This window comes from Dermacentor variabilis, chromosome 5, assembly GCF_050947875.1.
Source record: "Dermacentor variabilis isolate Ectoservices chromosome 5, ASM5094787v1, whole genome shotgun sequence".
NCBI lineage: Eukaryota > Metazoa > Arthropoda > Arachnida > Ixodida > Ixodidae > Dermacentor > Dermacentor variabilis.
The window spans coordinates 161,238,935-161,256,961 of NC_134572.1; the positions used below are offsets into that span (position 1 = coordinate 161,238,935).

General features: G+C 45.0%; 1 protein-coding gene across 1 annotated transcript in view; it reads left to right on the forward strand.

Annotated features, from left to right (window-relative positions):
* The window catches only part of LOC142583287 (angiotensin-converting enzyme-like), a 117,001-nt gene extending 112,715 nt beyond the window's left edge, over positions 1-4,286 (forward strand). The window contains exon 13 of the mRNA XM_075693696.1: positions 3,531-4,286. Within this exon, the coding sequence (XP_075549811.1) occupies positions 3,531-3,795 (265 nt within the window). The 3' untranslated portion in view covers positions 3,796-4,286. The remainder of the gene's footprint in view (positions 1-3,530) is intronic.
* Positions 4,287-18,027: the final 13,741 nt, after the last annotated feature.

The following is an 18,027-nucleotide window of genomic DNA, read 5'->3' on the forward strand; positions in this document are numbered from 1 at the left end:
ATCTTGTTTGGAACGTCTTTGATGCGTCGATTTTGGTCAAAAATTCGTTTCAGACGTTGAATCCCTTAATACGACGTTTTCACGACTTTTTGTGCTACCTGGGACGTTGCCTCTTATATGAAGGCAACGTACAATTCTTGTTGAAGGGAAAATGTTGAGAGGCGCATGCACGAAGAAATATGTAACACACTGACAACGTTTGATCATTCACTGCCATTTCTGTAACAGAGGCACAAACTTATTATGAGGGATCGGCCAAGCCGAAATATAAGAAAAGTATAGAAATCATAGAAGCCATTGATTATCATGCGTTATTACAATAAGAAGTATGTGTGATTGGAAGATACCTATAAGCCAACACTATATGTGGATTATTTATGCCGTGTTATACTGTTTGTTTACGCAGAACAAAGCACAGAAAGCTCACTGGTCCTACTTTGTCAGCCAACATTTTATTGCGACATAATTATTCTATTTGAAGAGAAAATTACCTTCTTAAATGCTTACACCAAACCCCCGGGAGTTTAGGCAAAGAAGATGTTACATTGAAAAAGAAAGCTAGTCTTTGTGATGCCTTATGTGTCCTGTTCCCCTGATCCCCCCGAACTCGGCCAATGCAATTTTTCTGAGCTACACATCAATAACACTGACGGACTGTGACATATCAAAGATATACGAATTAGTTGATCTGTATACTTATAGCCATTTACTCAAAGCCTAATTTTACTTTAGACACCCCTATATACCGCCGGCCTATGAATCAGTCCCTTTGCTAGTCACTGCTCATATACCATCACGTACCGTTTAGGCAGTTCTGTTCGCCAGCATGGCTAAACACGTCTTCAGTTAAATGTACTTAGTCTGTACACCGTGTTGTGTATACATATACGCATTGCCATTCATACTTAAGAACAGTCCAAGTGGCACAAAAGGACACAGACAAGGGGCAGAGAAAACAGACCGGACGAGGTCTATTTTATTAACCTTGCGTAGACTCTTTAATCAAACCTTTCACTTCGCCTTTCATTGCTTGAAGCTTTCTTCAAATGAGTGTATACCAACTCGCCCAACTTTCGTTACTTTTGTCATTCATGCTGTACTGGATATGATGTATATGAAGGCATCATCGATGGAAATGAAACCTTCTGGTGCTGTGTTCAACCACAACATGCTAGAAATGTGTTTTCCTGACTGTTCTCCCAAAGGAAAGTCGCATAAGTTTACAGTGATCATGTAGCTGCACATGTCGTTGAGCAAACACCTATTCTCACTCTGTCATAATTAGCAGGCAATGTTGCCGACGCTATGCAAGTAGTGCAGTCATGGATCATGAAAACTTATCACTGCGTATTTTATGGTGACATGCCCCTCGACCTGCGATACCTTTTACAGAATCAGTTCTTCATACGTCGCCTCTGCAACATACAGTCATATTATGATAAATCATGCATTGCTTGCATGTATATTTCCTATATCTCATGGACTAAGTTTCGTCAGCCGATGTACTGCCGTATGTTGTGGGTGCTGTACAAATAATAGGGTCACACAATTGTACCACTCTGCTTATCCCATAGGTAATTGCTTCAGATCGGTAACACCTTTCGTGGGTTAATTTCCTCGCGGATAGTGTGTTGTATAGCCAATTTTACCCCAGATTACGCAACTCAGTTTCTTGCTTTCAAATGTGGCGCACTACTGTTTGGTCATGAACGCAGGAAATGTAGGAGAGAGAGAGAGAGAGAAAGGAAAGGCATGGAGGTTAACCAGAGGCGAGTTTCTGGTTTGCTGCCCTACACTGGGGTGGGGGATATGTTGTAAGATGTCCCTCTGGCCTATGCAGTGGTATCGACAATGCATCAAATGTACTATAACTAGAAGTAGTCGGTCATTTCAATGATAACTCTACATGCTTTGGATGAACAGAGTATCACCGCACACAAGTCGCTTGTTCCGGCTATGCCTCCAGTAATCCACAGAGGGCAATACGGAGACGAAGTATATAAGGACCTCTATCATCAACAAATTTGTTTATCGCCTTTATTCATTCGATCTACAGTGCAGGCTTCATAAAGACAGGGCTAAAAAATTCTTGAGTGAGTTCTGCAAAAGGTCTAGAAATTACAAAAGGTGAATACATCATGAGTGGTCATGCGACTTATGCAAATATTAGAAAAAGAAAGCAGTATAAAGTAAAACAACAGTAAATGCCACAGGTAGGTGGAGACAGTGACTTAAAGCTCGCGTGCTCAAATGCATGTACAATCAAACCTCGTAATAATGAAACCGGACATAAGGACGTAAGTAAAATTCCCCTGAAATTCCTATAGCGATCCGTGTATTTTAAACATCGTTTTAACGAAGCGAAATTGTCCTGCCAATAGATATAACGAACTAGATTCGTCTCCGAAACCAAAAAAAAAGCACTCAGCCGTTTGCGCGCCGGTTATATCGCTCTTCGCAGGGTCCGGCTTTCGTTCGCCGCGGGAGTTCAAAACTCCCGTGACCCTGCGTCGAATAGGTCACCGACAGGCAGTGGTCTGTTTCATCGCCGCGCAATCTTGCGCACAAGGATCAGCTCACTATAGCGCTTCTCCACTGACCTCTCTCTATCGCGCGTGCCTGGCTGCACGAGCCGCATTCACGTTCCGCGGCTACGCGCAGCGCACTAATCGCTGCACTGATCACTGCACTAATCAATCACTTATGCACTAATCTTTCGCACCGCGGCTACGCGCAGCGGTGCGAAAGATTAATGCATTCACTTCTACACGCCGCCCAGGCAGGCATAGCGCGACGTGGCGTCCGAGATCTCCCCATTGCAACATCGGGGGTCGCGAGCAAATCGCGTCATACTGCGCGGATAGGCGCAGCGGTGCGCAAAATTCGGGCATTCACTTCGCTTTTCCTACAGTGCGACGCGCATGCAGCCGCAGCTGGGCCTGGCCTCAGAGACATCAGCGCGCAATCTCGGGTGTCATGCCCAGGCCGTGGACTCACTTCTCCTGCGACATGCCGTATGAGCTAGCAGCTAGGCATGGCCTCAAAGATGACATTGGCATCGGTGCTATCTCGGAGGCCACGAGCTGGCCGAGCCAAGCCGGCGCGGCGAAGTTCACTTGCCTCCTCGATCGTAGATCGGAGCGCTATGTTGTGTGCCACGTGCTTCTCGACCGCGACGAGTCAAGTGGAAGGCGAGCGCAAAAGACGGTCACAATGGTCTATCTAAATGTTGTCGCGTCAAGCGCTAAGCCGCTTGTTGCACACACCCAAGATTCTTTTCCTATTTTATTCAAATTTTATCGCATGCGTTGCCGCGTGGCAGTCCCGTGGGCCGCAACGCCGTGGTGTTATTTCCACGTTTACAATTGTGCACCTCGTTAGGAAGGTAGTGCAATTAAATCGCTTATAATGGATGTAAAGAAGTAACTTCGGCTGCCCTTTCCACTTCTCCATAAGAAGTTTCGAGTGTGTCATGTTGGAGTAACAAAGAAGAAGCAGTACTCTAAACACGTGTCATTTTTTTCTTGCAGAGATGTAATGGAGCTGGGATATTCCAAACCATGGCCAGAAGCCTTGGCCATGCTAACCAAAGGCAGGACGAGGCAAATGGATGCCAGTGCACTGTTGGAATACTTCGAACCACTCTATATATGGCTCAAGGAGTACAACAAGGGAACATACGTTGGCTGGAGGAACGGCAACCCGACTGCTTGCCCAACAGCTACGAGAATGTGCCTTAGAGAGAAAGAAGGCAAAGACAGGAAAGGCGGGGATGTCAACCAGAAGAGCACCTAGGCAGCATAAATAATCAGGGGCTCAACACCCCAGTTACCTGTTTAAGTAATTTGCTTTGCGGTCTACATTTCGAGATCTATAGCGCTCCTCACACTTCTCAGTGCACAGGAGGTGATGAATGAAAACCAGTTCAAACAAAAACTGAACACACCTGTCACAAATCACAAGCATTTTATAGCAGCCTCTTGTGACGTCGGACACTCTCCCGTGACTGGTTGACGCGCTAATAAGTTCTAAATTTCCAAGCGGCGTATTAGTAAACACCCTCGTCACGCATATGCTCTCACACTGTTTTCATAAGCGTTATGATTTCAAATGAGGCCTGCTACTTTTGCACTTATGCAACACTTTTTTGCCAAAGTAGTGCTTTCAGCAGTAACTGTGTAACATATCCTCCTAGGACAAGACATTACGCGAACATCGTAGAACATTGTGGATCTTAGTGTCCCGAAATCGCAGAAGGGGTTATCAGCGATGCCTGAGCGAGGGGAACTCCGGATTAATTTTGATCACCTGGAGTTTTTTAAAGGGACAAGAGAAACGTTACATTAGTTTAGATAAATAAACTATTATTTAGAAACTCAGTTTTAGTTAATTTCGAGTAATAGAATCCTCACATGAAGGGCAAATGAAGTTCAAAGTTCTATCTCTTTTTTATTTCCCACCGAAAGAAACCAGGCACCGAAATGTCATAGGTTTCAAAAGAGTTTTTGTATTTGGGCCAATGTATCTCAGTAAAGTTTTCTGAAACTTAATAATTTCAACGCTTTTGCACTTGTAGAATACAATGCAGTCAATGATTAGCCATAAAGAAATTAAATAGGCCCAACTAGACGCAGTCAAAATTCATTGCATCATGGCTAGCTGGTGCGCCAACTTCAAAGCGACGTCGCCACTTGTTTTGGTATCTTTTCTAGCACATCAAACCACTTCTAAGGTAAAATGCGGCCTTTTCGTAATGTAGAAGCGCAATTCGCATAACAGGCTGAGAAAACTCTATCTTCTTTAAACGTACACCCAATTCACGTTACACGAGCATTCTTGCATTCCATCCGCATTCTAATGCAGCTTCCGCGGCCAGGATCGAACCCATGACCTCGTGCTCGGCAACGCAACGTCACAGCCACTGAGCTAAAGCGATGGGTGAGCACCGTAAAATGACGTTGGTGAGCACTGGAAGGCAAATGTGTCGGCACACTATATCAAATGATTTTTTTTCACAAGTGGGTGTACCATAAGCACAGTTCTGCAGTCGCGTTGAATTTGGCGCCCCTCAAGAAGGCACGTCTAAATGCATCTCCTACATAAACACTCGCTCAGTGGGAGTCAGCTCTCACTCAGCTGTAGAATTTGATGACACGAATTGTATATAGCAGGCCCTTAAAGAAACACCTACATGACAGTTCTAACCTGCCATTTTTTGCGTTAAATAACGATCGAATGGGGCAGCAGCCCCTTCGAACGTTACAAAAAATACTGGCAAGCAGCAGAGAGTCGTAAAAAATTTACTACGACACATGTCTCAAGCAACCAGTTTTGGTTTTAGAATACAGAAGGTGGGATAGACACAAGGTGTTACTATAAACCGGTTTGCTCCGTAACTGTGGTTTCTGCAGTTTCCGCAGTGCCATAAAGCGTAAAGGAGTTTTGGAGGAGCCACTGTAAGCTTCCCTGATTGATGCAAAATTAAGTATTTATTTATTTACTTAGTTATTTATTATACATTCAAGGCCTAGTAGGCACGACAGAAAGGGGCGGTAAAAATGTACAGTAATTGTAGTCCAGGGCAAGAATAGAAAATCAAACTATAGGGCACTTTGAATGGCGATCTTGAAGTTAGTGGTGTCACAACTTGAGACTGTGGAGGCGGGAAGGCAGTTCCGTTCAATGGCTGTTGTTGCTAAAAAGTATAAGAATGGCACAAGTTAGTTCGCCAAGATGGCACTTCAGTTTTGTGTTGATGGTCGATGCGAAACGAGATGCAACTTGGTGCGGTGAAAATATTTTCTTTAAGAGAAGGGCTGAAGTAACATATTTTATGAAAAAGACAGACACGAAAGTACTTGCGAAGTAACCAAAGGTCAGGTCGACCTAGGGTTGTTTTCGCGTACGTGACGCTAGAATGACGAGAATAATTTGAGAGAATGAAACGGGAGGCGCGGTTCTGAATTCCTTCAAGGAAATGATAAGATTGGCATGAGCAGGGGTCCCATATGGCACAAGCATATTGTAATTTTGGACGGACGAGTGTTTTGTATAGAGCAAGCTCTAGGGAGGTGGGTGCTAATGTAAAGTTTCCTCTTTAGCATTGTTAGTGACATATGCAACATGTATATTCCATGAAAGGTTGCTAGTAACATACAGGCAGATATATTTATAGGAGTTAACAACCGGCAGGGTAGTACCGTTAATAGAATGTAGGAAGACATCATAAGAGGAAGAGCTAGAGGAGACGCGCATACCTTTTTATTTAGTTGCGTTAAGCTGCATTAGCCATTTGTTGCACCAGTTGGACGGGCTATCCAGGTCGTCCTGTAGCTTACCAGAACCACTAATGTTAGTTATTTTGCGATAGATGACACAATCGTCCGCGAACAGCCTAATGGTTGAATTAGAGATACAGTCAGGAATGTCGTTAATGTAGATAAGGAAAAGCAATCGACCGAGTAGCGAGCCTTGTGGTACACCGGATGTTACGGAACAAGGTCTGGACGAAAATTCGTTAGCGGTTACATACTGGGTCCTGTTAAATAGAAAATCATTTAGCCATGCAAATACATTGGGGTCAATATTAAGAAGGGAACGTTTAAATATCAGTAAGTCGTGAGAAACAGAATCGAAAGCTCGCGAGAAGTCCACAAATACGCGGTCGCTTTCAATTTCCTGATCCGCATTGTTGAACAAATCGTTCAACAATGTGAATTAATCTATTTTATAGCATACAAGTGCAATCGGAAATCGCAGTTCCACATGGTTGCTCTACGCGGTTGCCCGTAGCAAAAAGTAAGGCAAAGGAGAGCAAAATTAAAATGGCACACAATGTTTATTCACACGCAAAGGTTAGTTGGCAAGCTATATCAGGGCCTCAACAACGTTTTCTTGGTGCTCCTAGAGTTTAAATTCTGTGACTAATCGAGGAATCTCCATTGCCTGAATCTGAAAGGAGTAAAGGATGTGCATGTGAGAGCTGAGCACCTGCGCTTCCACACGCTATACTTTTACGTGGCAATAAACTAGGCAGAAACTATTGTGTATGTATGTATGTATGTATGTATGTATGTATGTATGTATGTATGTATGTATGTATGTATGTATGTATGTATGTATGTATATATGTAAAACTATTTCCGTATTAACACGCTATTATTACAAGAATCACAAGCACTAGCCAAGATAAAAGCCAGCCCACGTGAAAACAAAAGGCACGTCGTTGTCTTCACCCAGAGGCTCTCTTCTTCGCGCTCTCTTCTGGCGCTCTCCGACTGTCACGCAACACAAGACACCCCAACCGCCTCCCCCCCCCCCCGGCGTCAGCGCCGTCTCCGCGCGTCTAAGGATCTACAGCAGAGGAAGGGTAGCGAACATTGAGTAGCGAAACGTGGAGGACGTCACGGGCTAACGGGTCAGAAAACGTAGCGGGACGTGTGGGTTCGATCTCGTACGCGACGTCAATAACTTGTCGCAGAACGCGGTATGAGCCCGTGTATCGAGACAGCAGCCTTTCATCAAGCCCTATGCGACGGACGGGTACCAAAGAAGGACGAGGGTACCCGGTGCAAAGCGCGCGTCGCAGTGGCTCTGGTCGTAACGGAACATTTGGTTTTCTTGGGAAGTCTAAAGCCGACCACGAGCAAGCTGCCGTGCATGGTCAGCCCTGCCAATAGCTTCGCGTGCATCTTCACTGGTCGAGGTCGTAGCCGAAAGGAGGAACGTATCCAACGGCAAAGTTGGCTCACGTCCAAACAAAATATAAAAGTGGGAGTAACCAGCAATATCGTGCCGGGAACAATTATAGTCTAATGTCACATATAAGGCACGGTCTCAATCATGGTGGTTGGCTTACACGTACTTGAAAAGCATGTCGGTAAGTGTCCAGTTAAAGCTAACGGTAAGCCCCTTTGTCTCCGGATGGTAGAATGTCGTTAGCATGTGGTGGGTGGAGCAGTGGCGCAGGATGTCGTCGATGGCTTTCGAAAAGAAAGTACGGCCTCGGTTGGTCAGTAGTTGGTGCGGGGCACAATGCCCTAAAATGACGTTCCGAAGTAGAATGTCCGCGACGTCTGTAGCACAGCTGGTGCTACAGACGTCACAGAGCTGGCGCTCGTGTCAAGCCACTTGCTCCCGGAAGCAGACGCTGGAAAAGGACGTAGTAGCTCTAAGCCGACACAGAAGAGCTCAGCTGGAACGTCGATGGGTCGCAAATAACCATCAGGGAGCGGGGACGGTTTCTTCCGGCGTCGACAGAGCTCGCAGAAGCTGACTTAACTCTGCAATGAGCAAAGCCAGGCTTATAGAAGCGGCGGTGCAGGTCGTCGTATGTGCGAAACACACCAAGGTAACCGGCGGTTGGGGTGTTGTGAAGCTCGCGGATGACTGTGGGTCTCAGATGAATTGGTGCAACCAGCAGAAGGTCAGGAACATCAGCCAGACATTACACCGATGTAGGACGCCGTCCTTGGGGGCTGGAGGTGTTCTATCAGCTGACTCAAGTTGACATCACGACGCTGCCGTCCCCAGTGTGTAGGAACTGAGACTGAAAAGGTGCATTCGATCGTTTCATGTGAATTGCGAGCGTCAGCCACAGGATAGCGAGATTATTAATCGGCGTTATGGTGCAAATGCCCTGTCTTGTAGGCAATCGAGTACAAGTATTCTTGTAGGTGCAGGGCCTAACGGGCGAGTCGGACTGTAGGGGCATTTAAAGAAGCGAGCCAACAAACGGGCGTGGAGATCGGGGAGTACCATGAACGTTCGGCCGGAAAAATATGGGCGAAATTTTGCAACGGCCCACACAAGTGCAGAGGCACTCGCGCTCAGTAATTGAGTCATTTCTCTCCGAAGCAGGCAGGAGCCGGTTGGCTAAGGTGTAACGCGGTCCTGCCCGCGTTCGCGTCGGGCCGGGACTGCGCGTATGCCGTATCCACTGGCATTAGTGCGGATTTCGGTTGGGGCTGATGGATCGACGTGTGCCAGGATGGGCGGCATAGTGTGGAGGGTGGTGAGCAAGGAGAAAGCGGCGGCTTGCCGAGGATCCCCATGAAAAGGAACTTAATGCTTGGGGAAATCAGTAAGGGGTCTCGGTATGACTACAAAATTCTTTACAAACCATCGAAAATAAGAACATAGTACCACGAAGCTCATGACACCTTTGGAAGACCCTGGGTCAAGGAAGTCGGCCACAGCTTGGATTTTTTCCTGTTTCGGACTGTACTCCCGTGACGTCCACGAGATACCAAGAATGGTAATAAGGCAGCGTCAAAAGAGACACTTGGAGGAATTAAATTGCAATAAGGCCCGGCAAAGGACATCAAGAACAGCCGCAAGGCTGTGAAGGTGCGTGTCGAACGCACGTGAAACACAATGGCATCGACCATATAATACAGCCATGTGGACCATTTGAAGCCATGCAGTAAAGAGTCCCTCATTCGTTCGACTTTGGCTGGGACACTGCACAGTCCAAATGACATGACGTTGTATTGGTAAACCCCATCAAGTGTGACAAACATTGTTTTCTTCCGGTCCATGTCGTCAACAGCTTCTGCCAATAGCCAAAGCGAAGGTGGACCGATGAGAAGAGGCAGCATCATATAGACACTCAAGGACGTCATCAATTCGTGATAGAGATTAGGCGTCTTTCTTTGTAATGCTGTTGAGGGGTAACAGTGCAGGTAGAAACTTTACAATCCATCCTTCTCTTCACGTAACACGGCAGGGGATGCCCAGGGTCTGGATGAAGGCTCGGTAATGTCCTTGACAAGCATCCTCGTGACTTCCTGCTGGATGACGTTTCGCGTATACTTAGACAGTCTATACGGGCGTCGGTGAGCAGGACTGCCATCACCAGTGTGTATGGGATGCGTGACTATAGAGGCCTAGCCCAAAGGCTGATTGCCTAAGTCGAATACATTGCGAGGGTTACGGGGATCGATACACAGCAGCTCCAACACTTGTGACGCACCTGTTCAACCTCGATGCTTTATTCCGCAGGGCCACGAGATCAAGTGCATGACGCTGGCCGGGGTGTTGAATATATGCAGATGAAGAAGATGAAGGGGAAATATAATGTTCACAATATGTCGATATGGTACCAGACGCACCAGAGGGCTTCAGTGTGGTCAGGCGGATGGTCAGAGGCGATCATGTTGTTCATTTAGTGGCCGCCATAGGTTGACGACGTCGGCGTGCCGTTCTGAGGGAAGGCAACATCCCATGCGAAAGCCTCTACCTGGGCGTCTTGTATCGAGCAAAGGTGGGTCACGGATATCTCCTATGGGAGCATGTGCTTCGTGAGCCTGAAATTGACATACGGAATGCCGGTTCATTAGCTGTAATGGTCAGAAATTTCCAGGGAGCATTGACACCGTGTTAGTAACACGTCAGTAAGGCGTGTCACAATGTAGTCGTCATCGAGAACAGCTGGGGAACATGACAAATGGACATGCGTCATGATTTTAGACGGTAGTCGAACAAAATCCGTACACTGTAGACTACACGGAGTTTGGTAATCAGGTACAGAATGTCAAGACAGTTAAAGGTGAAAGGCACAAGCTAAACAATCGATCTGTGCGGAATGAGCAGAAAGAACGTCCAGTCCAAGTATGAAGTCCAGTCAGTATGAGGCACTGTGCAAGGATGGTAAAAACAACAATCACTTGGTGACCGACAACGCTAACTCGAGCAGTGCCCATCCCAAGGACGGCCACTGTCCCACTGTCAACGACGTGTTGTATGGCTAGGGTCGTGGGATAGAGAGACAATGAAAGTAGCAGTTTAACCCGAAATACAAAGTATCACTTGCAATAGCGGATTATTAGACAGCTACAAGAAGTAGGGATAGCAGTTTTATCAGCCGTATAAACTTGGAAACATTTTCTTGCTAACTAAATTAATAAGCATGGCGTTAGCACCCACAGGAAAACATGAATACAACACACTCGAGATGACCGCGGAAACTCGCTGTCAAAACGCTACAATGAGGAAACGCGGCAGCAGCAGCGAGCAAACTGACCTTCGAGCTGTCCTTAGAAACTGACCATCTGCTGGAACTGTAGTTGCAAAGGACTCTATGCGAAGCGGAGGTCTTCTAGCAGTACTGGACGGACTGGTGTAAGGCAAAATGGACGAGACAATGGGTTCCATAGGATGCGGCAATAACGGGCTACATGTCCAGCACAGCCGCAACAGAAGCTGATGAGCTTATCGTCAGCTGTTCTCAATTGATAAGGCTTGCGGGAACGAGGAAGAGGTACGGCAGGCAAAGAGTTCTTTCCACGGAAGCAAGCGCACCATCAGGATTATTCACGGTGCAGGCTTCAGCGAATAGCCTCGCGATTGTGAACAACTGCCTGCATGAGTTAAATAGACCGAGTGGAGCTGTCGGAGGGCGATGGTTTATAAGGAACAGGATATGCGGCCTCGAGTTCGCGTAGAACGATCCGAGTTACCTCGTCAGATTTAGACGGCTGACTAGGGGTTGCCTCACAAAATGACGGTAAACAGCTACTGGCGGCAAGCGGTTGGCCAGAACCACTCCCGAAAAGGTCTGGAAGCTGTTGCTTGAAGGCGTCCCAGCTGGTGAGCTCTTACTCGTGTGTCTGGTACCACACATGCTATGTTCCAGCAAAGTAGAATATGACATTAACTAGCATGATAATAGAGTTCCAGTGTTGTTCTGACTAATGCCCTCGTAGATACTGAGCTAATCATGAACGTTGAGACCATTTTGACAGAAGAATGTGCCAGAATCATAGGCTTAGGGAATTGCGATATGCGCGGTAGCCGGAGCTGGAATTGCCGGCGTCACCGAAGTGGCATCACTGGGGGCCATGGTCGAAAGGTGGATGGCACAGTAGTTGCGTAGCTCTGTGGGGTGGTACGGGGAACGTCTACCTCCACCAAAATGCTACGTGGAAATAAACTAAGCAGTCCCTATTTACAAAGAACATTTACAAGAATCACAAGCAGTGGACAAATGGAAGCCAGTCCACATAAAATTTGGTTTGGCTTGGTTCTTTTATGACGGCGCGTACCCACTGCGAGGGATTGGCCAAGATTTGAACGGCATTAGAAAATTGCAGTTACTACTAAAATTGGTTAAATTGTTAGGAAGAAATAAATGAGAAATAACGAATGAAGAACATAAGAAAATCTCCCTGGAGCAACTGTACATTGATCCGCGACTGGGCAAACATGCCTCTGGTAGTGTCCAAGAGTGAAGGCTCCTACAGAAAGAATATTCAGAACGCAAAAATTTAACCCAAGTTGTCTCAACCTTGATTGTAAAAGGCTTTCCATAAAGAAGAAAAACTGTGGCACAATAAAAAAGGTATTTATTGTCTCGTGTTCTCGACAGATTAGGTACAGAGGGGAGGGCTTAATTTCGGGTCTGGCGGGGATACCAGTCTACGCTCCAATCTATAATGCTGCGTTATCTCCCCATATTTTAGCAAGCGCTCTCCGCTTCCTCGAACATATACGTATCCGCACACGGTTATGGCGGACCACATGTTCCCCGAGGCCAGGAGCAATATGTTTTTTCTTTGTGGGGTGAGAGGGACCTTCGACCACATAATATGGGAACGCCTGTGCTCTCCCAGGGGGACGCACAACGTAAGTAGTAGAGACACCAGGGAAACGCTGCTGCGCAGCTCAGACTCTGAGCTCCAGCTCCGGCTCGTCCAACTGACTGAAGAGGCTGCTGGGACACAAGACCTACCAGCCTGCATCTGAGGCGGTGGCACCCGCCCCCTGGCTTGCGTGTCGGGGGTTGGGTAGGTCACCTTATCCGTTGGACAATAAAGTTTATTCTATCTATCGAGACGGGACGGTGGCAGAGCAGTCTGTGACGACAAAAGTTTAAAACTAGTAATCAACAGCGTAATCGGGTTGGCATTACTTTAGTATTTTTTGGGTGTCGACATTCTGAAAAATTAGCTTAGCTAGGTCAAAAAGGTCTTGAATAATTGCAATTTAGCAGTAGTTAGGTAAGCTGATGTAGGGATTAATAATAGTAGTCTTATTCAAGACAGCTCTTGCGAGACTGTCAGCCACTTGGTTCATGAATAACCAATCCCTTATGTCCAGGCATCCTAAGATATGTAATTAATTTTATGTGGGCAGGCTCTAGAGAACTAAATGCACATAAAAGGTTAGTTCCATAATGACTACGGAATTCCTTATAATGGCTACCGTTGATATTGATGAATTTAGTTTGCCTAAGGCCAACTTTGCAGCTAGAAATTAAGCCGCAAATACGGATAACAAGTTCGGAATCCTCAATAAGAATTAGCAGTCTAGAGCAGGAAAGAAAATGCCAATTCCAGATTTTTCTGCATAGTGTGAGGCGTCTGTCGCAATCAGTGAATTTATAACTAAATTCAAACAATGATATTTAATTGTCCATTTAATAAATTATCAATGAGAAATTTTGCGTTGTTTGAGTAAATGTCTTGTAGACTCTCTCACACATCACAAATAGGTGGCATCTCCAAGATAATGTACCTTTAAGGGAATAATGAATGTCCGCATAACGACCACCTGTGGTATATAAAACTCAGGCCCGTGTACTCCGAAGAATAATGCAGGCTGAGAATATAAACGAAATATAAACGTTTATATGAAATATAAACGAAAACGTTCAAAATTGGATACGAAACTACCTAAACGGAAGAACCCAGTCTGTTGTCCTAAACAACGTTGCATCTTCACCAATAACTGTTTTTTCGGGCGTTCCTCAGGGAAGCGTACTGGGGCCCTTGCTATTTTTAATCTACATAAATGACATTGTCGAACTAATTACATCACCCATAAAACTTTTTGCTGATGACTGTGTGATTTACAGAGAAATTACCACTGAAGATGACATAGATACATTGCAAACAGATTTAGATAAGGTAGCGATCTGGTGTAAAAAATGGAACATGAATTTAAATATAAAAAAATGCAGTAGCGTAAGTTTTTCCAGAAAATTATCCAAATTTCAGCACCGATATATTATCAATGGCACGCTTATCGACATACAGTCGGAATATATGTATTTAGGAGTCTATTTTACCAAATCACTCACTTGGCATAAACAGATTGACACTGTCATAGCAAAAGCTAGCAGGATGTTACATTTTATTCGCAGGAATTTTAAACAGGCAAGACGCGAAGTTAAAGAAACTTTATACTTCTTACATGTTAGAACAATACTTGATTATGTTTGTGTAATATGGGATCCCTATCAAGATTACCTCATTAATAGACTGGAAAAACTACAGAACCAAGCAGCAAGGTTCGTTTGCAATAATTACAGCCCGTACTCTAGCGTTTCCGAAATGAAGGCCACTTTAGGATGGGATCTACTTCATATGCGTAGGCAGAAGTTAAGGCTTAAACTACTGCACCGAATATATAATAATCAGACAGGTATTAATCGCTGTAACTATCTCCTGGAACCAGATTATATATCCACTCGCTGTGATAACAACAAAAAGATCTCAGCCTATAACTGCAGAACAAACACTTTCTACTACTCTTTTTCCCCCTAAACAATTAGACAATGGAACAGTTTATCAAATGATATAGTAAATGTGTCAAATAACGAACTATTCTATTCAATGCTGTGACGGCGCTCTTGTAAAACAAATGTATGTGTTATATATCTTCGAACCTGCTTGTTTCACGTTACTTGTATGCCTTTCTCTAACAGCTATTGTAGTGATTCTGTTTGTCAGTATAACTGTCCGAAAGCTTCTCTGTATTACTGGTTATATTTTGTTCCCCCCTACGTAATGCCTTTATGGCGATGTAGGTACTCTGTAAATAAATAAAAATAAATAAATATTTTCCCTGCGAATGTCTTTCATCTAATCCTTGTAAATCACCATGGTCTCTATTGTTTCCATTCTTAGCATCCAGTACGCTGTATCTGTTTCTCTCACTTTCTTTCTTATTACTCCTCGTTGTCTATTTACACTCTCAGTTACCCTATACATGGTTGCCATCTTGACCTCTTCCTGCATCCTGTGTTCACGCTTTTCAGGTGCACAAACTTGCGCACTTTAGCTGCCCATTTATTTTGATCCATGTTCCTGAGTAGTTCTTCAAAAATAGTTTTGCTCTGCGCTTCTTTTAGTTTAAAAGAGGCCCAACTTATATCACTCTGCGCTGTCTAATCTGTGGATTCGCCATGTGCTCCTAAAGCCGAACGGCCCACTAATCCTTGGTTAACTTCCAACCCCAACAAGAAATCCGATTTTAAGCACAGGATGGCGTTTGCGAACGTTAGGGTTGGCGCCACTACTCCTTTCCGGATTCTCCACCTTACGTCATGTTTATTGTGGTCCCAAAATGATCTTTGTTTCATTATTGCTGCATTATGCCTCCTCTTTATTCTCAAATTATCTTGGTGGCTGCTCGAGCAAATTTTTCCTTCGTTTATGTATACACCCAGGTATTTAAATTCCTTGACTGTGGGTATAACTTGCTGTTGAATTGACACCACGTAAATACTCGATTACTCCTAGATGCCTGCTTACGCTATTCTGTAGCTTGCATTCTGTAGGAAAGTGTTCTACCACTTACGTGGTTTCCTCTTTCCAATGCAACAATTCTTTGCCTTATCTATTATTTCCTGCTGCATTACGTCTACCAGTTTTTATATTATCACAACGTTGTAGGAGACGCCTTCATTTTCTTTTCCATGTTATTGCGATATCTGTTATTTGCTTTTCATTCACTTTTAAAAATTGTGATGCTATTGGGTCGTGTTTTGAGTTAGTATCTCTCCCAAATTTTAACGTTAAACGGTTCTGATCGCTACCCAGGCTTGTTCTATGTTCGTCTATCATCATTTGGTCTGTCATGAGAAGCCAACAAACACTGACACCAAAGACAACATAGGGGAAATTACTTGTGCTCAATAAATGAAATAAAGTAACGATAAATAATGAAAATTAAAGCGGATGAAAAAACAACTTGCCGCAGGTGGGAACCGAACCCACAACCTTCGCATTTCGCGTGCGATGCTCTACCAATTGAGCAACCGCGGCGGCGTTTCCCCATCCACTTTCTTGGGTATTTATGTGTATTAGTAGAACCCTGGGAGTGTTAGCCAGCGCCACCACTCACAGACCTTGGCGGCGGACGTGGAACGTCCTTTTTGCCGCAGGCGTCAAGAGAGCGTGATCTTTTTGGGTGGACGCAACTGGTCAGTAAACCCACATATGTTACCTGAAGGCATATGCTACCTGAAGGCATATGCTACCTGGGCCCCTCGGTTAACCCCCTTCCTTCTCGTTTATCATTTGGTCTAGTTGTTCGTAGACCGTCTCCGAGACAAAAGGCGTAGTCGATACATGACTGTCTCTTTCCGCAGTGTCACGTTACCTTTCCGCGACACTTGTTCTCCCACTTAACTACTATACGGTTCTGTTCATAACACAGATCCCGCACTAGAGAGCCATCGTAGTCAGTATACCCATCCAAATCTTCCATGCGCGCATTCACATCTCCTACTAATACCACCTGGTACAATTTCTTGAACTCAATTATATCGCTTCTAATGCAATCAATCAATTCTTTATTTTATCTCTGCTACCCTTACCTGTCCATAGACAAGCTACTCCAAGCCACGTTTTTTTTTTTTGCCTTTCCATGTGCTGCTGCTAATCCATAAATGCTACTCACGTGTCTCTTTTAGCCTTAATTTGCCACTTCATAACTCACCAAAGTAGCATGCCTACGAATCCGCCTTTCCTGAACCCAGTCATTCTGTTACAGCCCTCTCACACAATACTATCATTAACAGGCGGCTGGTCCGAATCTCGTAGATCCATTTCGGACAATGTGCATGTGTATGCCAATAGCATTTTCATTCAGCTGCGCTTCACTTTTTAGCCATTTCTCCTGCTTGCGACCACCCTGCATGTTTACGTAACAAATTTTACCGTCGCTATACTTTTGTGCGTCTTTTCTTAACTCCTCGTGGTCTAATTTTACTCATTGCCTTGTGTGTCGCTACATTCAATACTTAATCTTCCTTCCTCATGGCCTGGCACTCGCCTAAAGAAGCTACTCCAGGCGCTGCAAATCCATGTGCAACCGGCGTTTATTTATTTATTTATTTATTTATTTATTTATTTATTTATTTATTTATTTATTTATATGTCAGACCCACAAGGTATATAGTTGTAGACTGCAGAGGGGAGGGGCGAGAAAACACTGCAAGAGTAAAAAATACAAGGTTAGCTCTAGGAATTCAGACTGCAGGAAACAAAAGAAGATATTGAAGAAATTAGTAATATTTACATAACAGTAAAAAACAATTTTACTCGAATCTAGGCCGTCCCTCTAAAGGCCGAAGCCAACAAAAAAAATATATTACCTCAAATGTAGGCCGAACAAAAGAAAGAGAGGACAGCGTTCACAAAATGCAAACAGCATTTATTGAATATGAACGTGCAGAGCTCATTCAACGTCGTCGTCGCTGCTAGACACGATCGTCGCTGTGTTCCTTGTCACTGTCACCTTCAAACAGTGCACTATCTTCGGTACCGTCAAGCGCATTAGATATGCTGCACTTTTTAAAGGCGCGCACGATCAAAATACCTGGGATGTCGTCCCACGCTCCAGCTACACAGCCCACCAGCTGCGATAGCGATGCACGTTTGATGCGGCCCGTCGCCGGTAGCATAGGGTCTTTGTCAGTCAACAAGTCCGTGTAATATTTCCGCAGACGATCCTTGAAAGGTTTGTTGATGCAGACATCAAGTGGCTGCAACTGGCCCGCCATGCCGCCCGGTATGACAGCGAGGTCCATGTTCGCTTGGGCGAGCGCAGCCTTCACGTTGTGGGTTAAGTGCCCACGGTAAGAGTCGACGACAAGGAGCGAGTTCTTTGCCAGAAGGGCTCCTGGACGCTGTCGCCACCCAATCTTAGCCCACTCTTCTACCATCGCACCCGTCATCCACCCGTACTCACTTGCTCGCTCAATGACATTTCTTGGGAAAGTTTCTCGAGCAGGCAGTG